The following is a 26,032-nucleotide window of genomic DNA, read 5'->3' as shown; positions in this document are numbered from 1 at the left end:
GAGATGAGCAGAGAAACCCAAATGGTAGTTGTTTTAAATTAATTATAATAATAAAATATATAATTATAAATTAATATAATTAATAAAATAATCTAATTGGCTTTTTCTTTAACTTTGATATAACTGAACAAATAAAAATAAAGCAAGTAGGTGCTTTGTGAAGAATTGATGCAAGAGGGGACTTCCGTCCAGTGGCTAAGACTCCAGACACCCAATGGAGGGGACCCAGGTTTGATCCCTAGGCAGGGAACTAGATATCAAATGCTTCAACTAAGACCCAGCACAGCCATATAAATACATTTTAAACAAAAACAAAAAACCCTAAGAATTGTGTAATAGGACATGTATATTAATATAGTATATCCCATTCTAAAATCCCATCTGAGATCTGATAAGTTACTTATACCTGATAAATGAGAGTTTATTGTTTTTGATAACTATTCCAAATTTTGGAATACTATATTCCTGTGAACCGACTTTAGCAAACATCATTTTCTGTGTATAACAAAATAATTTGGTTAATTGGATTTCTTTTTACTTCTGTCATCATGACACTAATACCATAAGGAAGATACTGAAAACCCAGCAGAGAGTATTCACATTCTTTATTCTGCCAGTTCATGGTTTGGACAATGGCTTTGTGGAAAGGGCTTTGACATTATGCAGATTCTTGCTAATGTGCCTTCTAGCCATGTGATTTGGGGTAAATTACTTAATGCTTGAATTTGTTTCATCTGTAAAATGGAGAGAATAATACCAGACTACCAAGGAATTTGTTAGGATTAAATGATGTTAATATTTGTGAAGTATTAATCTCATCTGTCAATCAAAATTTAAGATTTTTTAAAAATTGCTTATACTGTTAAGTGAACATGCTTATTAAATAGATACTTTTTAAAGGCTGAGAAAAAATTCGTCCCATTAATCATATACAGTCAGTTTAGGATATGCTGCTGCTGCTAAGTCGCTTCAGTCGTTTCCAACTCTGTGCGACTGCATAGACGGCAGCCCACCAGGCTCCTCCGTCCCTGGGATTCTCCAGGCAAGGACACTGGAGTGGGTGGCCATTTCCTTCTCCAATGCATTCAAGCATGCTAAGTCACTTCAGTCGTGTCCAGCTCTGTCCATGGGATTCTCTAGGCAAGAATACTGGAGTGGGTTGCCATTTCTTTTTCCTAATTTAGGATATATTTAAGCTGTATTGAAACTGTAGGATACCACTCATCTAAATTAACCAAAATCAACCAGGGATTATAAAATTATATATAGACAGGACTTAATTATCTATTGTTTAAATTATATACAAAATTATATGATTGTCTTTAAAAATTATGTGGTGAAGTTTTTAAATTAATTTTTTTCTATCATTAGCTTCCTTCTGTGTCACTCAGTTTGAGTTTATAATTATATAATTTATATGAGTATATGATCAACTGAAAAAAAAAACTTTTCTGTTTTAAAATACCTAGACTCTCCATATACATGCATTAATTTGATTTGTTATTCATTTATTTCCTTAGATTACTAAAAAGCTAAATGTTGGGTAGAAGAGTATGTAGTTGAAGATACTAAAACTATGGAAAACCATGTTGTACAGTGATGAAGATTTTGAGAAATAGCATGGGAGTATGTTGTTCAAAGCTTATGTAAATTTTTTAAGAGAGTACTAGCACATAGAATAATAATCATATAAAAATAGTAGACTTTAAAATGACAAATTTCTAATTAAGTTAGGCAAATACAGTACTTTAGAGGTAAGAGGAAGTTTGCTTGATATTAAGATTGTATAAGGAAGACTTGAGATTGCTGGATTATGGAGTTGAAAGCAGACTAAAAGAAGATACAGTTCAGTTCAGTTACTCAGTCGTGTCCAAGTCTTCAAGACCCCATGGACTGCAGCCCTCTAGGCTTCCCTGTCCATTACCAACATCACCTGGAGCTTGCTCAAACTCATGTCCATTGAGTCGGTGATGCCATCCAACCATCTCATCCCCTGTCGTCCCCTTTTCCTGCCTTCAGTCTTTCCCAGCATCAGGGTCTTTTCCAGCGAGTCAGTTCTTTGCATCAGGTGGCCAAAGTATTGGAGTTTCAGCATCAGTCCTTGAAATGAAAATTCAGGACTGATTTCCTTTTGGATAGACTGGTTGGATATCCTTGCAGTCCAAGATACTCTCAAGAGTCTTCTCCAACACCACAGTTCAAAAGCATCAATTCTTCAGCGCTCAGCTTTCTTTACAGTCCAACTCTCACATCCATACCTGACTACTGGAAGAACCATAGCTTTGACTAGATGGACCTTTGTTGGCAACGTAATGTCTCTGCTTTTTAATATGCCGTCAGGTTTGGTATAGCTTTTCTTCCAAGGAGTAAGCGTCTTTTAATTTCATGGCCACAGTCACCATCTGCAGTGATTTTGGAGCCCCCCAAAATAAAATCAATCACTGTTTCCATTGTTGCCCCATCTATTTGCCATGAAGTGATGGGACCAGATGCTATGATTTTAGTTTTCTGAATGTTGCGTTTTAAGCCAATTTTTTCCCTCTCCTCTTTTACTTTCATCAAGAGGCCCTTTAGTTCTTCATTGCTTTCTACCATAAGGGTGGTGTCATCTGCACATCTGAGGTTATTGATATTTCTCCCAGCAATCTTGATTTCAGCTTGTGCTTCATCCAGCCTGGCATTTCGCATGATGTACTCTATATATAAGTTAAATAAGCAGGGTAACAATATACAGCCTTGATGTACTCCTTTCCCAATTTGACACCAGTTGTTGTTCCATCTCCAGTTGTAACTGTTGCTTCTTGACCTGCATACAGATTTCTCAGGAGGCAGGTCAGGTGGTCTGGTATTCCCATCTCTTTCAGAATTTTCCACAGTTTGTGGTGATTCACAGAGTCAAAGGCTTTGGCATAGTCAATAAAGGAGAAATAGATGTTTTTCTGGAACTCAGTTGCTTTTTCGATGATCCAGAGGATGTTGACAATTTGATCTCTGGTTCCTCTGCCTTTCCTAAATCCAGCTTGAACATCTGGAATTTCATGGTTCACATACTGTTGAAGCCTAGCTTGGAGAATTTTGAGCATTACTTTGCTAGCGTGTGAGATGAGTGCAGTTGCGCAGTTTGAGCATTCTTTGGCATTGCCTTTCTTTGGGATTGGAATGAAAACTGACTTTTTCCAGTCCTGTGGCTACTGCTGAGTTTTCCAAATTTGCTGGCATATTGAGTGCAGCACTTTCACAGCATCATCTTTTAGGATTTGAAATAGCTCAACTCAAGGAATGAACATTACCTCTTTGTCATACTGACATCATTAACTTATTTTCCCACAATTTCTTGTGAGCTGAAATGAATTGCAGAAACATTCATTATTTCAGATAGGATGTGTAGTCCAAATGCCTTTCAGAAAAAGTTTTCTCTCCCATGAATGGTGTCATAAACTTTTTACATTTTCCAATCTGATTGACAGAAGAACTGGAATACATTTAAATTTGGTAATTCTTGAATGATGGTAAGCGAGAATTTTGTCTTCCAGAGGTTTTATGTAGTGTATATAAGTAATGAGTCCAGTGCTCTTGACTCTAAAAATATTGATGTGTGGTTTATATGCAGTGAATCATATAAATCCTAAATAAACTATAACAATTTAAATTTTGCCTAAAACTTAAACTTTTAACAGTGATTAAGAATCTGGAAATTTTTAGGTTTTATCATATATGTTGTAAAGAAGTCACCAAAATTGGCAATACAAGATTTAGAATTATGTTAGAAAGATTTGGGGCTTTGCTTGTGGTTCAGCTGGTGAAGAATCCACCTGCAGTGTGTGAGACCTGGGTTTAGTTCCTGGGTTGGGGAGATCCCCTGGAGAGGGAAAGACTACCCACTCCAGTATTGTGGCTTAGAGAATTCCATGGACTGTATATGTATAGTCCATGGGGTGCCAAAGAGTCAGACATTTTAGAAACAGTTTAGCGTTCACCTTATGTAATAGAAAATATCAGGTAAAATATTTGAAATATGTTGGTCATTGCTCCCAGTAGTATTTTGAGATAATTTTGTGACAGCGTGTGGTGATGTGTTTTCTTCCTCTTAACCCTAATCACTTTCTTTTCAGAGTTGTCACATGGTCAGCCCTTGGAGGAAGTAGAGAAGCAAAGAAATTAAGATTTCTTTGTCTCCCTGTTTGTTTCTTCCTCTCCCCTGTTTTTTGTTTGTTTGTTTTGAATGAGTATCTGTGTTCCTTAGGAGACAGTATAAATGAGATTATATTAAATTATCTTATGGAGAAAACACTCATTTTGCAGTCTTAAGATATATGAACCATAGGATAAATTTTGGGAAATTTCTTCTTTTTTAATACATGTTCCTATTTTTACCCTACTCTGGAGTCCAGAGAAGTGCATAGTACTGACCTCTGTATATAATTCTTATTGACCCAAAGGATTGAATCTTATCTTTCAAAATGGATAACTTTTCTACACTGAAATCAAGTACACTATTATATTCAGAGAGTGCAGGAATGTACCCGGGAAATTGTTTTACTTGTGAAAGCCTTAAAAAAATGACTTGTCTTAAAATATTCTTTCTTTAATAATGAAAAGATTTTGGTAATTGGTTTGTTTTTCTATCCTGATGAATATGCAGACATTTATGGAAACAGTTTGCAGTCTGTTTGCCATTGAACTGCATTGCCTTGATGAGAAGTTTTAAATTTTGGTTTATACTAGTAGTTTATGTGTTCTTTTAAATCATGGGTAGGCAGAGTGACCGCAGGTCAAATCAAACCTCCTTCCTGTTTTTTATAAGGCCTTTCACATTTCTAAATAGTTGGGAAAAGACTCAAAAGAATGTCATGACACTGATCAATCTGTGAAATTCTAATTTCATATAATGCCAGTAAATAAACCTTATTGAAATGCAGCCATGCCCATTCAGTTACATATTGTTTATGGTATTGTTTGGCTGCTCTGGGCCCTATAGTAGCAGAGTTGAGTCGTTGAGACAGGGATGGTATAATCTGCAAAGCCTAATGTGTTTACTCTTGGCCCTTTAGGGGAAAAGTTTGCCAACTCTTGCTTTAGATCAGGAAGATATATGGAAGCCCTCAGTGGTAGCTGCATTTAATTAAATTGCAGATGGTTAGACAGTTGTGCTTTCTGAAGACCTCTGTAGTAACTCTCAGACTTAACAGATTTCCAATTTCAGTAGAGCCTTATTAACAAATTGGGTTCTTTTATAAGTTATACAGGAACTGGCAATAATAGCAGTTGATGTCACTCTTGATCTATATGAACCTATCATTCATGTTATTCATTGTTGGCTAGCAACCTCAGGGATCTAAGGACAAGCATTTGTAGTTTTGCTGAAGCATGAATTTAAATTATGACTGTGGCAAAGTGATGTTGCAAAGCATGTTCAATTACCCAATCTGACATTCAAGATACAGTTTCTTTTATGATAACTCTTATAAAATACAGTCAGGTATGATTTTTATAGGGGAATTTATGTAATATAATTGGATTTAAGATGTCATCACAAAGGTCAGGGACTTTATTGCAAGAGGAAAAAAAATTCTGTTACTAAGGCACACTCAGTATAAGTTTGAAAGCAGGCCTTAGGTCATTCTCCATTGAAAATTGTCCAAAGGGAGAGAAGCTGCTCCAGTTTTATATTTCTTATTTTTCAATTTGTAGATATGGTGTATAACAGTGATTGATTTGCAGATATTGAAAAATCCTTGCATCCCTGGGATGAATCCCACTAGATCAATGGTGTATGAGCTTTTTAATGTAGTGTTGAATACAATTTGCCAGTGTTTTGTTGAGGATTTTTGCATCTATGTTCATCACTGATATTGGCCTGTAGTTTTCTTTTGTGTGTGTTATCTTTTTCTGGTTTTGGTATCAGGGCAATGGGAGCCTCATAAAATGAGGAAGTTTTCCTTCCTCTCCAATTTTTTGGAACAGTTTCAGAAGAATAGGTTTTAACTCTTCTCTAAATGTTTGATACAAATTTGCTAGTTAAGCTATCAGGTCCTGAACTTTTGTTTGTTGGGAGATTTTTAATCACAGTTTCAATTTCAGTGCTTGTGATTGGTGTATTTATATTTTCTCTTTCTTCCGGGTTCAATCTTGAAAGACTATACCTTTCTAAGAACTGTCCCTGTATTTCTTGTATCCTAAAATGAACGTCATCAGTTAAGACTTTAGAGCAAATCTCTTAAAATTGTTAAGCCAGTCAACTCAGTCATATTGATAGAAACTTAGAACTGGTGTACTGTTACCTGTTTCATGGCTCTGCTGGCTCTTTGGTCAGTATTTAAATCTAGAGGATGTGTAACATAAGGGAAATATTTGTTGAAATAGTAGGGAGCACTGTTATGGTATGACAAACTGTTTCTTTATTATCTTAGAACATGTGTTATATATCCTTTGAGCACTTTGGTGTTATTGCTGTTTTGTAAACCTAGCCAGGCATATATGAAAATTTTAGTGCTGTGATCTTAGTTTTCCCATTAGTAAAATATTTATTGTTTCCCTTTGAACTGGGATGAAGCAGAGAATTGCACAAAAATTAGGTTAGTGCAGTAGTCTTACTGTCAGAGTAGATATTCCAACCTGATTTTAGCTTTTATTTTTTTTTATTTTTTTGATTTTAGCTTTTAAAATGATGCTTTTTAATGTCATCATATTCTTCTGTATTCATGAGGAATACATGTGTGTTTTGATCATCTCATTGTAATTCAGGGTAATGTTTACCTAAAAATACAGCATTTGAGAATTTGTAGATCATGATTATGTCACATTGCCAAAGTGATTGTCTTCTCTTTCTTTTATCCTTTCTTGTTATAAGATGGCATGAATTTAACATCCTAAGTCTTTTCTGTTTGATGAGTGTTAGACTGTTTCTATATGCAGAAATTCACATGGCCAATATAAGGTTGTATAGAAAGATAACTTCCACCTAATGTTGAATTCTTTGTTTTTAACCCATTGTGACTTAATATCTTAATATCTTTCCTCTATTCCATTCCTCTCTTCCATATAATGAAAGAAATGTGTCAGATTTTGAATGGCAGTGACAGTAAATAGTCTATTATTTATGCCTTTTTGTTATACTAGTTCATGAGAAAACAGAATAAGTGAAGAGGCTGGGGTTTAGAGTCACAGAATTAGATTCAAGCTCTCTCCATCACATCCTGACTGTAACCATGGACCTCTCTGTGTATAACATGTAAAGGGGCATAATAATCTCAGCTCTACAAAAATTCATAGGTTTGGAAAGCATCCATAGTATCTGCCATGGTAAATGCACAATCTTGTTAGCTATTTTTCTTTTTTATTATTTACATTAAGGTGTCACTAATACTCAATTAAATCTAACTTCTGTCTTTTCAAAAGGAGGAAAGTAACAGCACACAAGTGAGCAATAAATAAATAGTCCAGAACTTCACTTAAGGCATTATTTAGAACTTTCCCATATTTTCTATATAAATTTCTAGTACAACAGATCTTGTTGCACTGATTTTTTGTTTTCCCATTAGTCGTTTGCTGGAGGTTGTAATTTGTGTAATTAATACACTGGATGGAGTTTATGAAGAAGATTCACAGAGAGTGCTATTCCTTCATTATCTGGGGAGAGGAGATTAATGAATACATGTTACTTTAGTTATATAATATGAAATTGTTGGGGGGTAATTGCAGTTAATGAAAAGCTCAAGGCAGAGCTGAATTTGTTAGTTCCATTCTGTCAAAGATAGTGAATATTTATTAGTAATCTATGATTATGGTGCCCTTCTCTGTGAGTCTGCATTATAGCCTTGTATCTCATTTTTTCTTTTTATACTCTCACAACATTAGGTCAATAAATGGGGGGAGAAACTTCATTTGGCAACCTGCTAAAACTCTTAACAAGATTTGATCTTTTGTTCTTTTGTGAGCCTCTTTAAAATGGTAATGATGACTACAGTTCTACAGAAGTGCCTCTTTTTGGGGTGGGGGAAGATTTCAGTTTCTCACTCTTAGCATCAAGACTGACTGCCTCCCACTGTCATAGGGATTTCCCTGGTGGCTCAGATGGTAAAGCGTCTGTCTACAATGCGGGAGACCTGGGTTCGATCTCTGGGTCGGGAAGATTCTCTGGAGAAGGAAATGGCAACCCACTCCAGTACTCTTGCCTAGAAAATCCCTTGGACAGAGCCTGGTGTCCATGGGGTTGAAAAGAGTTGGACAGGACTGAACGACTTCACTTTCACTTTCAAGCACAATAGAGAACATACAGAAAACACTGTCCCTGCTCTGTAGGAGCTTACATTCAGTTCAGTCACTCAGTCGTGTCCAACTCTTTGCCCCATGGACTACAGCATGCCAGGCTTCCCTGTCCATCACCAACTCCTGGAGCTTGCTCAGACTCCTATCGAGTCGGTGATGCCATCCAACCATCTCATCCTCTGTTGTCCCCTTCTCCTCCTGCCTTCAATCTTTCCCAGCACATGGTGTTTTCCAATGAGTCAATTCTTCACATCAGGTGGCAAGCTTTGGGTATAATTTAGCCCCATCATTATTTAAAGAGAGGAAGGGAAAGGATTTTAAAGGCAAAGACAATGACATACCATTCAGGATAGGTAGAGTACATAGGGAGATAAACATAATCTCATCAACTCCAGAGAGAGTTGGTGCAGTGAATAGGAGAAGGGAAGTCGTCTGTGGGATGCAAGTAAAGGAAGCAGGATGTCCTTAGGCATTGAGTGGAGTAAGAAAGATCATGTGGCCTTTTCCCCAGATATATTCGCATCAAGTGGGAATGGTTGGTGACAAGACAGAAGGCTAAAAAAAATGTAATCATGTGCATCTGAGGATCAAAACTGAAACCAGGCTATAAGAATTTGAAGAACAATGAAAATGCCTCTAACTTACAAAGCACTATATGTAGAGAAAGATTCCAGCAGCAATATGACTATCATAGTCAGGCGTGTATTGGGATAATTTTCATGGGTTTTAATTAGTTTCATAATTAACTCATAAATATGTAAATGGCATGTCAGTACCATGGTTAAATTAGAATTGAATGTGTTAAGACTAATTTCTGAAAATTTTTTAAATTATTGTAAAAACATACTTGTTAATAGGAAAAGAGATATTAGTAACCCTGCTTAAAATGCTGAGGAAATTGATACATAGAAATTTGAACTTACATAAGGTTATGTGAGTAAGTAGACTGATGCTGCTGCTGCTAAGTCGCTTCAGTCGTGTCCGACTCTGCGTAACCCCAGAGACGGCAGCTCACTAGGCTCTCCAGTCCCCAGGATTCTCTAGGCAAGAACACTGCAGTGGGTTGCCATTTCCTTCTCCAGTGCATGAAAGTGAAAAGTGAAAGTGAAGTCGCTCAGTCGTGTCCAACTCTTAGCGACCCCATGGACGGTAGCCCACCAGGCTCCTCCGTCCATGGGATTTTCCAGGCAAGAGTACTGGAGTGGGGTGCCATTGCCTTCTCCAGACTGATACTATCAACTTTTAATAGTATACTTTTTTTTCCCTAGAAATGAATGGGTCGTTATTGAGACGATAACTGCTGTCTAATGATTTTGGAAACGTAGCTCTTTTTTTCAGTCTGTTGAATTAAAAAAAAAAAGGTTTAGTCACTAAGTTGTGACCGACACTTTTGCAACCCCGTGGACTGTAGCCCACCAAGGCTCCTCTGTCCAAGGGATTTTCCAGGCAAGAATACTGCAGTGAGTTGCCATTTCCTCCTCCAGGACATCCAGCATGAGTCTTCTGCATTGTCAGATGGATTCTTTACAGCTGAGCCACCAGGGAAGCCTAACCTGTTGAATAAATAAAACATAAATATTGAGCAAAACTTACATGTCAGTAGTTTTAATTTTAAAAATTTCTGTATAGGAAACTGATTTTATAAATCCTACCTGTACTTGTCTACAAAACATTGGCAGTGCTGCTTTAATAGCAATTTATACCATTCCCCTCCCCAAAATAGAAAGGCTTGGCAGCAGAACCCTAAACGTAAATTTCATGTAAGTCAGCTGTGATACCCATGTAATTGTGTGAATTTTCTATGTACTCATCGTTTTCATGCCAGTTAAATGTCTAGAATAAGAGTAAGAAGAACGATTATGATAAAGATAGGCATTGAAACAAAACTCAAGCTGTGGAAACATAAAACCATAACTCAAACACTTGAAGGACCATCATTTAGGAAAATGATTAGTGTTTGACTCCAAGGAGTTAAGTTTGGATCTGTGTATGGAAGATAAAGTGAGAAATAACTTGGTATCTGTCGGAACTGTCTGGAAATGGTCATTGTTTTCCTTGGGAAACAGAAAGTTTCCTGTGTTTTATCTGTCATGGACTTCACTGTCACCTCGTGTGCATCAAGAGGGTTAGCGTCTACACTCCCCATGATACTTTCTGTTACTCAGGTAATGAGATTCACACAGTGCGCAGTGTATTATTAAAGTGGAGTGGAGAAAAGGGAGTGTTAGGAAGTTTCTTTACAAAAGGGAAGACAGGTCATGGGCTGGGCTTCCCCCATCGCCCCCATGACAGATTTTACCTACTTTTTTGTGTGACATCTCTCCACTCCAGTATTTGCTTCTCCTGTGAAGCAGCATTTTTGTATATTTTCCAAGGAGAGCAACGGTGATAAGTGTAAAGGTCTTACAGTTTTGTTTGTTGGTGTGCACTGGGTATAAACAAAATATCAGTGTTTACCACAGTATCATTCGAGAAATGCAGAGTGGTCCCTTAAAGCAGTGATGAGGTGAGAAGAAAAGTGCTCTACGTGGATGAGCGTTAAAGCATGAAGTATGACCTGCCTCATTAGGGATTCTCTGTACTCTTCAGCCCCTTTTTGGCTTTTCCAAACAGCTGAATTATTTTTATCACCAGATAGAATTTTCCTCTTGTAGCACCTTTCTGTTCACTGGTTCCCATGATCTGCTCGTCCACTTTGAAAAGGGCCGCCAGATTGACAGTGCTGCTCTGTTCTTCCAGCTCTACTCTAGGGCCCCTGCCACTGGTCTCACATGCAGGAGCAGCAGAAGTGCTTTGAGAGAGAACAGAATGTCAGAGAGTCCATCGGGAGGCCAGCAGATTGTGGGAAACCATGTGACTGTGTGATTCACTCCAAGGAGAGAGCCGGTTGTTTCTGTGTCTAGATCCACCCTGTTATGAGGATAATATCATCAATAATGTAATTTAAATTGCCTGGATGCTTTGACACTGGCTTGAAAAAATAAAACTTTCATCGGTGAAGTTACTGGTCAGATGAGTTGGAGTAGAACTGAATTTGATGGTGTTTAGATCAAGACAGTGGTTGTCTTGTCAAATAATGACTTGTTTGAACCTAATGTTTTAGGTATAGTGGGGAGAGGACAACTCATCTATGTATGTATGTATTGCTTCCCAAAATACTCAGTTTGATTTGTTTGCTACCAACCTTAGATGACCTGAACCTATTTGGTTTGTATATTGCTTCTAACAGTGAAACCCTTAAAAAGGTGACTTATATAAGGCTTACAGTTAGAGAACACATTAGTACGTTTCAAATTTTTCCTTAAGACATTCTTGTCAAAGATCAAATCTTACCATGGATTTATTTCTTAGGCTCTGTTGTTATGTTACTGCTAATGAACTATAACTTATGAATTTGCATTTTTGCATACATTTAGATAAAGGAATTTTCTTCAGTCCTTAGAACACATAGGAGGGAAGGTTGGTAACATTAATGTTAGGACAGCGTAACATGGACCTTTCTCTTAATCTATAATTCTAGGACGACATAGACAGCCTAAACCCAGTTCTCAGGGACAACCCGCAACTTCAGGAAGAAGTGAAAGTCTGGGTAAAGGAACAAAAGGTTCAGGAGATTTTTATGCAAGGTAACTGTTTTGAGTTATGCATTAATTTTTTTGTTTTTTGAACTGGGCAATTTCTTGTTTGCTTTTGGTTGTTTAGTTACATGCAGTATAAATAGAAGACCCAGTCTAATATTTTCAATTATATACAGGCCCCAGAAAATAATAGCAAAATCAGAATAATTTCAATAGGAAGTTGATAACTTTGCTAGTTTACTAATTTGAGCTAAATGCCTGGAATAAAATTCTGACCACACAGGTGTTTTGTTGATAGGAAAATTTCCGTATTACGGACGCTGTAGGTGTGTCCTTCCTGGAGAAGGAAGCATTGTTTTCTGTGGAGGATTGCCCAGAGCCACAGTTGATTTCCTTTGAAGAATGCTGTTGGTATCTGATAAAAATGGCTTATTTCAGTTTGCCTTCCTCAGCAATGACCACAATACTAGTCTTAGTTTTATTTCCTTTTTTTAGTAAGATATAAGCTTGTCCTCAGTTGAGATTTTATGATTCTAAATGATTTCTTTTCCTGTCAGTAAAACTATGTATTGAAAACATAAGCTTTTTGTGAAATTGAACTGAAACTGGAACAATACGACATGCAGTATCAATGTTTGGTTGATTGTTTTTAAAAGGTAATCTTGTTAAATTCCCATGTTTATCTCAGCCTCAGCTTCCATGCCATTTAATTTAAGCATTAATAGAGATAATCTCAGAGTTGTGGCTTCCTTTCGTTGAATGTTTTTTTTAATAGCGAATCATCTACTTATACATTCTTCTTAGGCTAAATATTTTTTAAACTTTTAATACGGAGAATTTGAAACATATACAGAAATAGGCACATAAAAGTTCACTGAAATATCCTCTCTCAGCCCCAACGACTATAAAATAAAATCTTGATAGATTGTGCCCCATCTATACTGTTATTTCCATCAATTTTAAGACATTGCTGGGTTCTGTTTTTAAACAGATGCCATACTATTATTGTGCTGAAAATTAATAGTTCCTCAAATAATGATTACTCAGGTTCAAGTTTCCATTTGTCTCATAAATGTCTTCATTGATTTTTCACAGACTTGATTTTTATTTATTTTTAATCCGGGACCCAAAAAAGGTCCACAAATTGACTGGTTGATATGACCTCTCTCTTTTTTTCTTCTTTCTTTCTTTGCACTTTATGGAAGACGCCAGGCTACTATTTTTTTAAGTAACCCTTTTTCCTTGTCATATTCTTAGAGATGAAATGATGAAAGCAATAGTCCATTCCATCCTAAGCAGAATTATTTGAGGCTGACTCCAGATTGTGTTTGGTGGTAGAACAAGACCGTTAAGGTAGTGTCCTGATGGGAGTTGCAAATTGGCGTATTTGGAGTTTTCTGTAAGCTTTTTCAGTATTCCATTCAGAAAAACTAATTTGGAGTCTATTTCTTCCATAGTTAGAAATTCTAAGCCTATATTTTGTAAAACTGATTATAGGTATGAATATGTTTAATTTACAAGTAATATGGAATACTTTCTACAGATCTGTTAATTTGATATATTTAGACTGTTGCTGGCATAGTCTTTTAAAAACTGGCAAACATTAAACCATTCATTGATGTGCTAAATGTCTTAATTCTAGAAGAAAAGGCATCAACCTAGGAATCAGAAAAATAAATTCAGTCCTAGTTCTTTCACTTAAAAATTTATTTAACCTATCAACCTCACTTTCTTAATGTTTATAAACAGGAAAACACCTCAGAGTTGGAGAAGATTAAATGAGAATTTATAAATCGTGAAAGCATTTTGTAAATTGTTAATGTATAATACTATCATTAATAAAGTATACCAGTTTTCCTCCCTCACAATTCTTTTTAAACTTTCAAATATTTGATATCATTTTAGTACCTGTGAATTGAAGACATTTTTATCTCCATTGTGTTGACATATTTAAATATATACAGATATATGCATGTATCTTTTATTATTTAATCATTGCCTATTTTCTGAAAGATACCTGCATATACATACAGATATTGTTGTCTTACAATGTGAATTTAATCCAGAAGTACACCAGTATGGCATTTTACTGTCATAAATTCAGTTAACAGTTTCTGCATGTTTTAAGACTTTGGCAGCTTTTCCAAACTGTTGCAGGAATCAAAATTTGTAATTGCTTATGGTAAAAGTTTTAGCAGCTAAAAGGCTCGTACATCAAGTTCCACATTACCTTTTCGTTTCATCCATGAAGTCGTGTTTGATGTGTGGTTTTGTGTTTTTTAAGGTCCTTACTCCTTGAATGGATACAGAGTGAGAGTATATAGACAAGACTCTGCCACCCAGTGGTTCACTGGCATAATTACTCATCATGATCTCTTCACTCGCACCATGATCGTTATGAATGATCAGGTAAATAGTCCAGATGTGGAAAAGAAACTGTTTACAATTCACATACTCCATTCCTCCCCACCCCCAGTGGATCAACAGATTGGTACTATTTTCCATCTCTAGGTTTTTTGCGGTCATATAATCCTAAAAAGTTCACATTTATATGATGTTACATAGAGTTCACTTGAAGTTACAGCAAGATAGTGATGCCAAATTTATTTCAGCACTGAGAAAATCAGTCCCTAAAATGGAGGCATCAGACTTTCTTGTTTAGTCTTTTTTTTGGTTCATCCTTAAGTCAGGTAAAACTTTCTTAAAGTCTTAGCTTTTCTGTCTCTCCAGTAATAAAAGATATTTCCCAAATGGTTTCTTTTCACAAATGAAAATTTAAATGTCCTCTAAAGTTCTTTTTACATTCAATTTCAGAGTTGTTTTACTCCTTTAAGTTTTATAGTGAATATGGAGAATGTTAAGGATATGAATCATAGGGAGTTTTAAGCAACAGTCTGAAATTAAATTCTTAATTTCAAATCTTTTAAAGCTGTACTGTATTTACCCCCCAGAAAATAGATTATTTGCATTTTCCTGACTGGATGGATTGTGGAGGGTATCTGAATAAATAAGAACTCCCTGTATAAACAATGCAGATGCTTTGGTTAAAATTTTCATCAAAATCCTAAATAAATTGTATAATTTATTTCCTTAAAAGCTAACAAACTTTGACCTCACTGAAGCACAAAATTGCCTTTAGTTTTTAAAATAGTTTTTTCTTTAACCTCAAGATTACTATTCATTTAAACAGTTTTGGTCCTTTTCTGCTTCCCATGCTCTATTTTCTCTTTTGGCCACGCTGCGCAGCTTGCAGGATCTAGTTCTCCAACCAGGGGTTGAGCTGGCAGTAAAAGCATGGAGTCCTAACCATTAGCGTGTCAGGGAATTCCCATCATGCTTTACCTTCCTGTTTTATTTTACAGCTGTTTTCTGAAAATTATTTTTTATTTTTGAAATACATATTATGACTTGGCAATATATTCTTGAATACCTCTAATTCTTGTTTTTCAAGGTATACCTGCAATAGATGTGTTTGCTTTTTAAGTTTTGGTTAGAACATGAAACAGTTACCTTCATAACATTTGGGAGATAATTTTATCTTTAATGATTAAAGGTGATTTATTGTAGTCTGACAGTGTCTTACAAATTAGGTATCTCAAACTGATTTCTAAACACCTTTATTCAGTAAAGAAATTGTACCTATCATTATATTGGCTAGCTGATTGGATTTAATTTTGTTCTTGTTTTGTGTCATGGATTAGGTACTAGAACCACAGAATGTCGATCCTTCTATGGTTCAAATGACCTTTCTAGATGATGTTGTTCACTCTTTGTTAAAAGGTGAAAATATTGGCATTACATCACGGCGAAGGTCTCGTGCCAGTCAAAATAGCAACACTGTTCACGTATGTATGTTGTTAGTGATGGATTATGGTAAAATATTTTCCCTTAAATTACTTAGGATCAGGTAGTAAATAGTCATTATCAATTATTTTTAGGGTCATTATACACGTGCCCAAGCAAATAGTCCCAGACCAGCAATGAACTCCCAAACTGCTGTACCAAAACAGAATTCACACCAGCAACAAAGAAATATTCGTCCAAATAAGAGGAAGGGCTCAGATAGCAGTATACCAGATGAAGAGAAGATGAAGGAGGAAAAATATGATTATATAGCACGAGGAGGTAGGACCCACCAACTTTTAAAGGCATGGGAACAAATAATTCATTTAAAATATGCTTATTTAATATTGATATGAAAGGTAAAACTGTTTTTTTTTTTTTTTAATCTCCTAGAAAATCCTAAAGGTAAAAAACAGGTGATGAACAAAAGAAGGAAAGCTGAGGAGGATGAAAAGAAACTAAATATGAAAAGACTGCGAACCGACAATGTTTCAGACTTTTCTGAGAGTAGTGACTCAGAAAATTCAAATAAGAGAATAATAAATAATTCCTCAGAGCAGAAGCCAGAGAATGAGTTGAAAAATAAAAACACTTCAAAGATAAACGGAGAAGAAGGAAAATCTCAGAATAATGAGAAGGCAGAAGAGACACTAATAGATAGCCAGCATCCCTGGGATCAAATACAGGAAGATAAAAAACATGAAGAAACAGAGAAACAGAAATCTGTTGACTTTCAGCGTCAAGAAAAAATGATTATCCATTCATCAGAACAGGCCACACTTTCTGATCATAATTCTAGTGATTTACTTCTTCAGGAACGTAATACAGAGAAGACACACACAATGGAATTATTACCAAAGGAGAAGTTTGTATCCAGACCGCCCACTCCGAAATGTGTTATTGATATTACAAATGACACTAACACAGAAAAGGTGGCTCAGGAAACCTCAAGTAGTACCTTTGGCCTTCAAACACTTCAGAAAATGGATCCTAATGTTAGTGATTCAAAACATTCAATTGCAAATACAAAATACTTGGAAACAGGAAACCAAGATTCTGACCAGAACTGGGTCAGTGATGTAGTTAAAGTAGATTTAACCCAATCAAATGTAAGGAATGCTTCTTCAGGAAATGAAAACTTGAGTATGGAAAAAGAGAAAAATCAGTATGTCTCTTACTTATCTTCTCTAAGTGCTGTTTCTGTCACAGAAGATAAGCTGCATAAGCGAAGTCCACCTCCAGAAACTATAAAATCTAAACTTAATACTTCAGTAGATGCTCCCAAGACAAAATCCAATCCCTCGCCTGAAGTTGTTAAGCCTAAAGTCAACCATTCCCCTGATTCTGTAAAGTCTAAAGCCACTTATGCGAACAGCCAAGCTGCTGGTGAAAGAAGACCAGCAAATAAGATAGAACATGAGTTATCAAGATGCAGTTTTCACCCGGTTCCTACTAGAGGCAGTACATTAGAAACTACAAAAAGCCCTCTAATCATTGATAAAAATGAACATTTTACAGTTTACAGAGATCCTGCACTTATTGGGTCAGATACAGGAGCTAACCACATTTCACCTTTCTTAAGCCAGCATCCTTTTCCTCTTCATTCTTCATCCCATAGAACATGTTTAAATCCAGGTACCCATCATCCTGCCTTAACTCCTGCACCCCACTTACTGGCTGGATCATCCAGTCAAACTCCATTACCTACCATTAACACTCACCCTCTGACTAGTGGTCCACACCATTCTGTTCATCACCCTCATTTACTTCCTACTGTGTTACCCGGAGTGCCTACTGCCTCCTTACTTGGTGGCCACCCACGACTAGAGACTGCTCATGCCAGCAGCTTGAGCCACTTAGCATTAGCACACCAGCAACAGCAACAGTTGTTACAGCACCAGTCACCTCATCTCCTTGGACAAGCCCATCCATCTGCTTCATATAATCAGCTTGGACTTTATCCAATTATTTGGCAATATCCAAATGGAACACATGCATACTCAGGACTTGGTCTGCCTTCTAAGTGGGTTCACCCAGAAAATGCGGTTAATGCTGAACCTTCATTAAGGAGGGTAAGTTAAGCTGTGGCTTACCATATGTCTCATATTTATTAATCAACATATTTACAGGTGCTTTTTTTCAGTATCGCATTATTTTTTTTTAGGTTTCTTACTATAAAAATGTGCTAGGATTTTATATATATATAATTCTACTTATTTATTTATGGCTGTACTGGGTCTTCGTTGCTGCATGGCCTTTTGTGGAGAGCGGGGGCTACTTTGTAGGTGCGGTGTGCGGGCTTCTCATTCCAGGGGCTTCTCCTGGTGAGGCACAGGCTCTACGGGTGCTCAGGCTTCAGTAGTTGTGGCTCCCTGACTCTACAGCACAGGCTCAGTAGTTGTGGTGAAAATAAGAGTGACTCAGTCGTGTCCAACTCTTTGCGACCATATGGACTATACAGTTCATGGAATTCTCCAGGCCAGAATACTGGAGTGGGAAGCCTTTCCCTTCTCCAGGGGGTCTTCCCAACCTAGAGATTGAAACCAGGTCTCCCGCGTTGCAGGCTGATTCTCACCAGCTGAGCCACCAGGGAAGCCCAATAGTTGTGGTTCATGGGCTTAATTGCTCCTTAGCATGTGGGATCTTCCTGGACCAGGGATCAAACCCCTGTCTCCTGCATTGGCAGGTGAATTCTTTACCACTGAGTCATCAGAGAAACCCATGCTAGAATTTTTTAAACAGTTATTTTTCTAATGATTATGGAAGTTTTGATGCTTAGTAACTTTGGAGCTGTAAAGCTGAAATCTCAGAAAATCCTGTTTTATTTTTTTTTAAAGCCAATTGAAAGAAGGAAACTTGTTTTTAAAATTCCTATTATGAAAAATGAGTGTCTTCATAACTGATTATGGTATATACTGATAGTTATTTTGCTCAGGTAAATTCCTAGAAGTGAAACTTCTGATATAAAATTTATATAAAATTATAAGGCTTTTGGTATGTATAACCAAGTAATTCTTAAAAGAAAAATTGTTGTATTTCCCAGCTGGTATGTCACTGATGTATACTATAAGCTATGCCTGTCTAAGCCCCTTGTTCTCTTAAGGCTGCTAACGTTGGAGATTCCTGATATTTGGGTGTGAAGCTGGGGCTGATATTCTCTCTGCCTGACAGAGTATTTCTGAAGATGGTGGTGCAGGGCTCTTATTCCTTCATGGGCTGTGTGGTTTTTGTAACCAAATTAATTTTCATGCTAAGAAATGGTTGTTGAGGGCATTACCAACCCCACTCTAAAAAATGGGAGATTGGGGATTGCTGCTAAACTCCAAGAGACAACTTAATCCTTTGTGTGGACCAGGATGCACTTCAAGTATCCTCTAGAATCTTCTAAAGCACATTTTTAAAATTTATTTTTATTGTGATAAAAGCCACACATTAAATTTATTTAACCATTTTAAAGTGTACAGTTTAGTAGTGTTAAGTATATTCCCATTGCTATACAACAGATCTCTGGAACTTTTTCATCTTGCAAAACTGAAACTCTGCCCATGAAACATTGATTCCCTTTCCCCCTAGTTCTTAACACCCACCTTTACTTTCTGTTTCTATGATTGTCTGTTTTGTATACTTCATATAAAGTGAACTCATACAGTATTTCATGTAGCATAATGTTGTCAAAGTTCATCCTTGTAGCATGTAATAAGATTTCCTTTTTAAGCTGTGCAGTATTCTTTTTTATGTATACCAATAACTCTTGTTATCTGTATAACTTCAGATTTCTGGATCTTGTAGAATTGAAACCTTTTACACATATATTTGAATGATCATGTGTGTGTGTATATATATATATATATATATATATATATACACACACTTTTTCTTCTTATATGAGGTTTATGGTATATATTTTTAGTCTAAGAAATTTTATAGCAGCGTATCTTTGGTATGATATATTTTCACATTCTCATTTTGAGATGTCAAATTTATTCACTTTGTTAAAACCAAAGGATTATATTTTCCCAATATCAGACTCAATACAGTATAACTCAACAAAGCATGTTCTGGAAGAGTTTCAGTGAGTCATAGTATAGAAGCAGTCTTGAAACATGTAATTAGATAGTTGTAAGTCTCAACATAGACATCAGTGTCACCAGATACTCACTACGAGAAAGGCTGCGTGTTAATATTAAAAATGAATTTTGTTGTACCTCCACACCTCCAAGTTTAATGCCTACAGTGAAATGGAGTATAAATGGGCCTTGAAAATATAATTTTTGTGCCCAGTCTAAATGAATTACGACATTGGAAAAACTACTTTTGACAACAAAAATTGGCAAATAAACCTGATGAAATCTGGTGAAATGTATTTTAGCAACATGTTTTCTTTTTCTACTAGTCACAATATGGTCTTTTGGTGTTATAACATTAGGAAATCATAAAAGCTAGCTTCTCTGTACGTCATTTGTAAGGGAAAGGCAGTGGCTTCAAGATCCGCAGTCCGTAAATAACAACAAATTTCTGGAAATAATTTTTTTTGCCGGCACCTCTTGGCATGTGAGATAGATATTAGTTTCCCAACCAAGGATCAAACCCATCCCCCCTGCAATGGAAGCATAGATAACCACTGGACCACCAGGGAATCCCCTGGACCAAACCGTTTTAATGCTGATTAACTTTCATCATCATATGAAAAAATCCATATAACTATGGTAGTTGTCTCAATATTTCTCATAAAATATATTTACTGAAAGTCACATACTTCATGAATATACTATAAAGGCCTACTGTGATATTGTGTTTAGCTTTTTCTAGTAACTGAAGGATTTTTTTTTTTAATAGAATTCTCCCAGTCCTTGGTTACATCAGCCTACCCCTGTGACCTCAGCAGATGGTATTGGATTACTTAGTCACATTCCTGTCAGACCTTCCAGTGCAGAACCTCATCGGCCTCTTAAAATCGCAGCACATTCCAGTCCGCCACTGACAAAATGTTTAGTAGATCACCATAAAGAGTAAGTTACCAGTGCTTAAAACATATCTTTTATAGTTTTTCTTAATTGTTTATAAATAGGTATTTTAAACAAATGTCTTAAAACTAGGCTTAATAATTATTATTATTCTGGTTTTATATCCCTTCTAATTTTCTTAATATTACAGCACTTGCAAAGTCATGTTTCACTCTTACGATACAATAGTAATGCATAGAAGCTATACTTGTATCATACAAGAAAAAGTGTTTACAGAAACCTTCATGTATTTTCTTTACAGAGAATTGGAGAGGAAAGCTTTCATTGAACCACTGCGTTCTGTTGCATCCACATCAGCCAAAAATGACCTGGATCTAAACAGGTCACAGACTGGAAAAGATGGTCACTTGCATAGGCATTTTGTGGATCCTGTATTGAATCAATTACAGAGACCACCCCAGGAAACTGGAGAGAGATTAAACAAATATAAGGAGGAACACCGTCGAATTCTTCAAGAAAGTATTGATGTTGCTCCCTTTACGACTAAAATCAAGGGTCTTGAGTGTGATAGAGATAATTATTCCAGAGTAGCATCGTCATCTTCTAGCCCTAAGAGCCATGTCATCAAACAAGACAAGGATATAGAAACAGATCTTTATAAAATGAAGCACTCAGTGCCTCACAGTTTGCCTCAAAGTAACTATTTCACTACATTGTCTAATAGTGTAGTCAATGAACCACCAAGGTCATACCCATCCAAAGAGATTTCAAATATTTACACTGAAAAACAGAGTAATACCCTTGCAACAGCAGCTAATCCTCAAACTCTGACTTCATTTATATCATCTCTTTCAAAGCCTCCACCTTTGATAAAACATCAGCCAGAAAGTGAAGGTTTAGTAGGCAAGGTACCAGAACATCTTTCCCATCAATTTGCTTCTCACTCAGTAACAACTTTCAGAAATGACTGTAGGAGTCCTACTCATTTGACAGTTTCTTCTACAAATACACTCCGGAGTATGCCTGCTTTACATAGAGCACCAGTATTTCACCCGCCGATCCATCATAGCCTGGAAAGAAAGGAAAGCAGCTATAGTAGCCTTTCCCCTCCAACGTTAACTCCAGTGATGCCTGTAAATGCTGGTGGGAAAGTTCAGGAATCACAAAAGCCTCCCACACTGATTCCTGAGCCAAAAGATACTCAGGCAAGTTTTAAGAGTTCTTCTGAACAGAGTTTGACAGAAATGTGGAAATCTAATAATAACCTCAGCAAAGAGAAAGCTGAATGGCGTGTAGAGAAAAGCAGCGGAAAGTCCCAGGCTGCCATGGCGTCTGTCATCGTGCGTCCACCTTCAAGTACGAAACTCGACAGCGTGCCAGCAGTACAGTTAGCTTCCAAAGAGCGAGTTAGTGAAAGATCTTCACTTGGGGCAAATCAAACAGATTGCCTCAAACCAGCAGAAGCTGGAGAGAGTGGAAGAGTCATTCTGCCAAGTGTGAATTCAGACAGTGCTCACATAAAATCCGAAAAAAACTTTCAGGCTGTCTCACAGGGCAGTGTTCCCAGTTCAGTCACGTCTGCTGTAAGTACAGTGTGTAATACCAAAACGGATACATTCACATCTGCTGCCACTGCCCCCGGTGTTTCCAGCTGGGGTGGTTCAGAAATAATTTACTCATTATCAAATACCATTTTGGCCTCTAAATCCTTAGAATGTACCTCTTCAAAAAGCGTCAGTCATTCAGTGGCTCAAACACAAGAATGCACGGTCAGCATCACAGCTCCAGTTACACCAGCCAGCAGTAAGACAGGAAGTGCTGTTCAGCCCAGCTCTGGGTTTTCAGGCACAACTGATTTTATTCATTTAAAGAAGCACAAGGCAGCGTTGGCCGCAGCTCAATATAAAAGTAGTAATGTCAGTGAGACTGAGCCTAATGCTGCGAAAAGTCAGACGTCTTCAGCCTCCCATCTCTTAGATAGCACTGTAGTCTGTAGTACAATAAACAAAGCAGACTCTGTAGGAAATGGGCAAGCATCCCAGACAAGTCAACCAAACTACCATACTAAACTGAAAAAAGCCTGGCTTACGAGACATTCAGAAGAAGATAAAAATACTAATAAAATGGAAAATTCAGGGAGTTCTGTATCAGAAATTATTAAGCCATGTTCTGTCAATTTAATAGCCTCTACATCTAATGATCTACAAAATAGTGTAGATAGTAAGATCATAGTTGATAAATATGTAAAAGATGATAAAGTAAATAGAAGAAAAGCCAAACGAACTTATGAATCTGGCTCCGAAAGTGGAGATTCGGACGAAAGTGAAAGCAAATCAGAGCAAAGGACTAAAAGGCAACCTAAGCCAACTTACAAAAAGAAGCAAAATGATCTTCAAAAGAGAAAAGGTGAAATGGAAGAAGATTTAAAACCCAATGGGATTCTCAGCAGGAGTGCCAAAGAAAAAAGTAAATTGAAGTTGCAGAGCAACAATAATAGTGGTAAGTAAATTACTATTTATCTCAAGTAAAATGGGCTGTATGTTCTTGCAGTGTTGTCTAAGAATTAGAGCGCTTAAAGGCATCTTCGGTTTCATTCCTTTGCCCTAGAGTAATGTGCTCACTGACTGCATTTCTGCATTTCACAAGTACCCTGTAAGAGGAAATGAGAAGGTCTGTTTCTTTTTCAAGAGGCTTGTGGAAAAATGTTTTTACATAGCACTCATGTTGGCAAAAACCCATGTGTACTTCAGTAGTTGTTCAGAAGTTTGACCATTTCTATACACTAAAACTGGATTTCTAATACACGCATACCCTGTTTTACTGTGCTTTGCAGATACTGTCTTTTTTTTTTTTTTTTTTTAACAAATTGAAGGTTTGTGGTAACTCTGTATAAGGAGAGTGTTGGCACCATTTTTCCAACATTTGCTCACGTCATGTCTGTCATATTTTGGTAATTCACACTTTTCCATTGTTATTATACTTGTTTTGGTGATCTGAAGAAGTGGTCTTTGAAGTTACTATTGTAAAAAGATTATAACTCACTGAAGGCTGAGATGATGGTTACCCTATTTTTTTAAGCAGTAAACTATTTTTAAATTAAGGTATGTGTATTGTTTTTTAGACATAATGCTGTTGCACACTCTAGACTTTCTTATAGTGTAAATGTAACTTTTATATGCACTGGGAAAGGGGAAAATTTGTGTACTTTACTTTTTGGTGGTGGCCTGAAACTGAACCCACAGTATCTCCAAGATACGACTGTATTAGATATTTGCCTATAACAAGATAATAGTTGAAAAAAGAATTCCTTTTCAGAGAAACTTCCTTTAAGTCTCACTGTTAGAAGAGAACTACAGAATAGTGTGGATATGGCCCATATCTCACCCTTCTGTCATCTGGAGACAAAATTGAAAACCTAATGAAAATTAACTTCTATTTAACTAATAATGTTACTCACTCAAGTAGTCCGAAACAGTGGGTAGAAGTTAAAGAAAAGCAGGGGTTTTGTGGTTTTGTGTGTACATTTCTATAATTCAAGAAGAATTTCCATAATTAGTAAAAGTTTCAAAACTTGTTTGTGGTTCCAAGGAAGAATAAATGATACTTGCCACTATAAAATGTCTATACGTTTTTAACTCTAGAAGTAGATTTTCTCAGTTTGCTTATTTTTTTAGGTATGTTGCACAATGCAGACAGAGGTTCATAGTTCCACTAGCTGTGTATTCATCCACATGCAATGTATGACATATCTGTGACAATGTGGACATTCTGGAAGTACTTTCATAAACATTTGGATGCTCAAAGGCTCTTCTTTGGGCCTTTTCTCTGAATGAGGTCTTTCCTGTATGCCTGTATGGGAACCAGAGGCAAAGTGAAGGAGAGAAAAGCAGGAGGATGGAACCATAGAAAAGGACAGTCAGAAGTGAAAGAACGAAGGAAACCAAGCTCAGCTAGAGACAGAGAGGCTGCCAGACTGAAATGCTGGTATAAGAAGAGAGAGAGAGAGGGAGGTTGACAAAAGAGGGTACAGGATACGTGCCATTCATTTGAGAATTGCAACGTACACCCTGTTGCTTTTCTCTCTACTGTGTTCTGCTTGCTTCCCTAATGAATTCAAGAGGCTTAGTGTGGTCAGTAAGTGTGATTCCTATTTTGTTTCACAAAACATTTCTTTTGGTGTTGAGTAAGGCAATGGCACCCCACTCCAGTACTCTTGCCTGGAAAATCCCTTGGATGGAGGAACCTGGTAGGCTGCAGTCCATGGGGTCGCTAAGAGTCAGATACGACTGAGCAACTTCACTTTCACTTTTCACTTTCATGCATTGGAGAAGGAAATGGCAACCCACTCCAGTGTTCTTGCCTGGAGAATCCCAGGGACGGGGGAGCCTGGTGGGCTGCCGTCTCTGAGGTCGCACAGACACGACTGAAGCGACTTAGCAACAGCAGCAGCATTCAAATACTGTAGTTAAACTTACAGAAAACAGAGATGGAAATCTTCAAGCTTTTAATGCTTACAATATTGTTCTAAACTTAAATTTATAAAATTAGCTTTTAATGAAGTATATATTCTGTTTTCATTTGGAGACGGTGACTACATGTTTCCAAAGTAAGTTTTAAGACAGACTGGAATCAACACTTCCCCCTCCAAGTTGTAAGGCTTAGTTAAATCTCCCCTTCATAGTAAATAACATTTAGCGTAACACAGACTACTCTAAGTCCCGTTTATTCCCAAGTCCAAAATAATATTAAGTGACTATTAAACACCATCTGTTAATTATGGGCAGAGTTGATTTGATTCTGTTCTGGGCTTTGTAGAGAAGTTCTTTAAATTGGGAGTTCATAAATTCTAAACCTGAGTGGGTTATCTCCCTTGTGGATTAAATCTTTGTCCTTTTGATGTTCATTGGGGTTGTCATCAATCATAGTCAACTGAAAAAAGAATGAGGTCTGTACACAGTGTAATATGATTGCATGGATTATTATACATGCATAGTCATTACACAGATAAACATAGTGTGGTTTTTTCGTACATTCTAAAGCCAAGTATAATAGAATTTGCTTTATCTGCTGTTTTGAAATATCTTCATATCTGCTGCCTTTTGTTACTGATAATTAAAAGTTGTCTGCTTTTCCTTGACTAATTTTTTAGACAATTTTATTTTGTGTACTGAAATTACCCATCAAATTTACATTTAAGTTAAGTCCTGTGATACACAAAAACAATGGTTTACCTGTTACCCGAGTTCATTTCTGTACCTCAAAAAATATTTTGTGGGTGATGGCATGTATCACAGATTAAAGGTTAGTGTGTATTTTTCTTATTTTCTTCCCCCTTAGTTTTCTGTTGCTAGAGCAGTTGCTTTAAGGATTTGCTGAAAA

General features: G+C 36.7%; 1 protein-coding gene across 6 annotated transcripts in view; it reads left to right on the top strand.

Moving 5' to 3' along the window:
• The window catches only part of JMJD1C (jumonji domain containing 1C), a 316,168-nt gene that overhangs the window by 254,990 nt on the left and 35,146 nt on the right, over positions 1-26,032 (top strand). For 2 of the 6 annotated variants that reach the window (XM_005226314.5, XM_059882617.1), the window contains 7 exons: positions 11,789-11,894; positions 14,131-14,255; positions 15,548-15,691; positions 15,785-15,971; positions 16,083-17,761; positions 20,526-20,698; positions 20,955-23,152. In XM_005226314.5, coding sequence (XP_005226371.1) covers positions 11,888-11,894; positions 14,131-14,255; positions 15,548-15,691; positions 15,785-15,971; positions 16,083-17,761; positions 20,526-20,698; positions 20,955-23,152 — 4,513 coding nt within the window. In that variant the 5' untranslated portion in view covers positions 11,789-11,887. Of the gene's footprint in view, positions 1-11,788; positions 11,895-14,130; positions 14,256-15,547; positions 15,692-15,784; positions 15,972-16,082; positions 17,762-20,525; positions 20,699-20,954; positions 23,153-26,032 lie in introns of those variants that run through there. The other 4 variants (NM_001191122.1, XM_010820510.4, XM_059882619.1 and 1 more) reach the window with 4 other exon arrangements.

The sequence above is a fragment of the Bos taurus genome, chromosome 28 (assembly GCF_002263795.3).
Source record: "Bos taurus isolate L1 Dominette 01449 registration number 42190680 breed Hereford chromosome 28, ARS-UCD2.0, whole genome shotgun sequence".
Taxonomy (NCBI): Eukaryota; Metazoa; Chordata; class Mammalia; order Artiodactyla; family Bovidae; genus Bos; species Bos taurus.
This window is presented reverse-complemented; position numbering and strand designations above follow the sequence as displayed.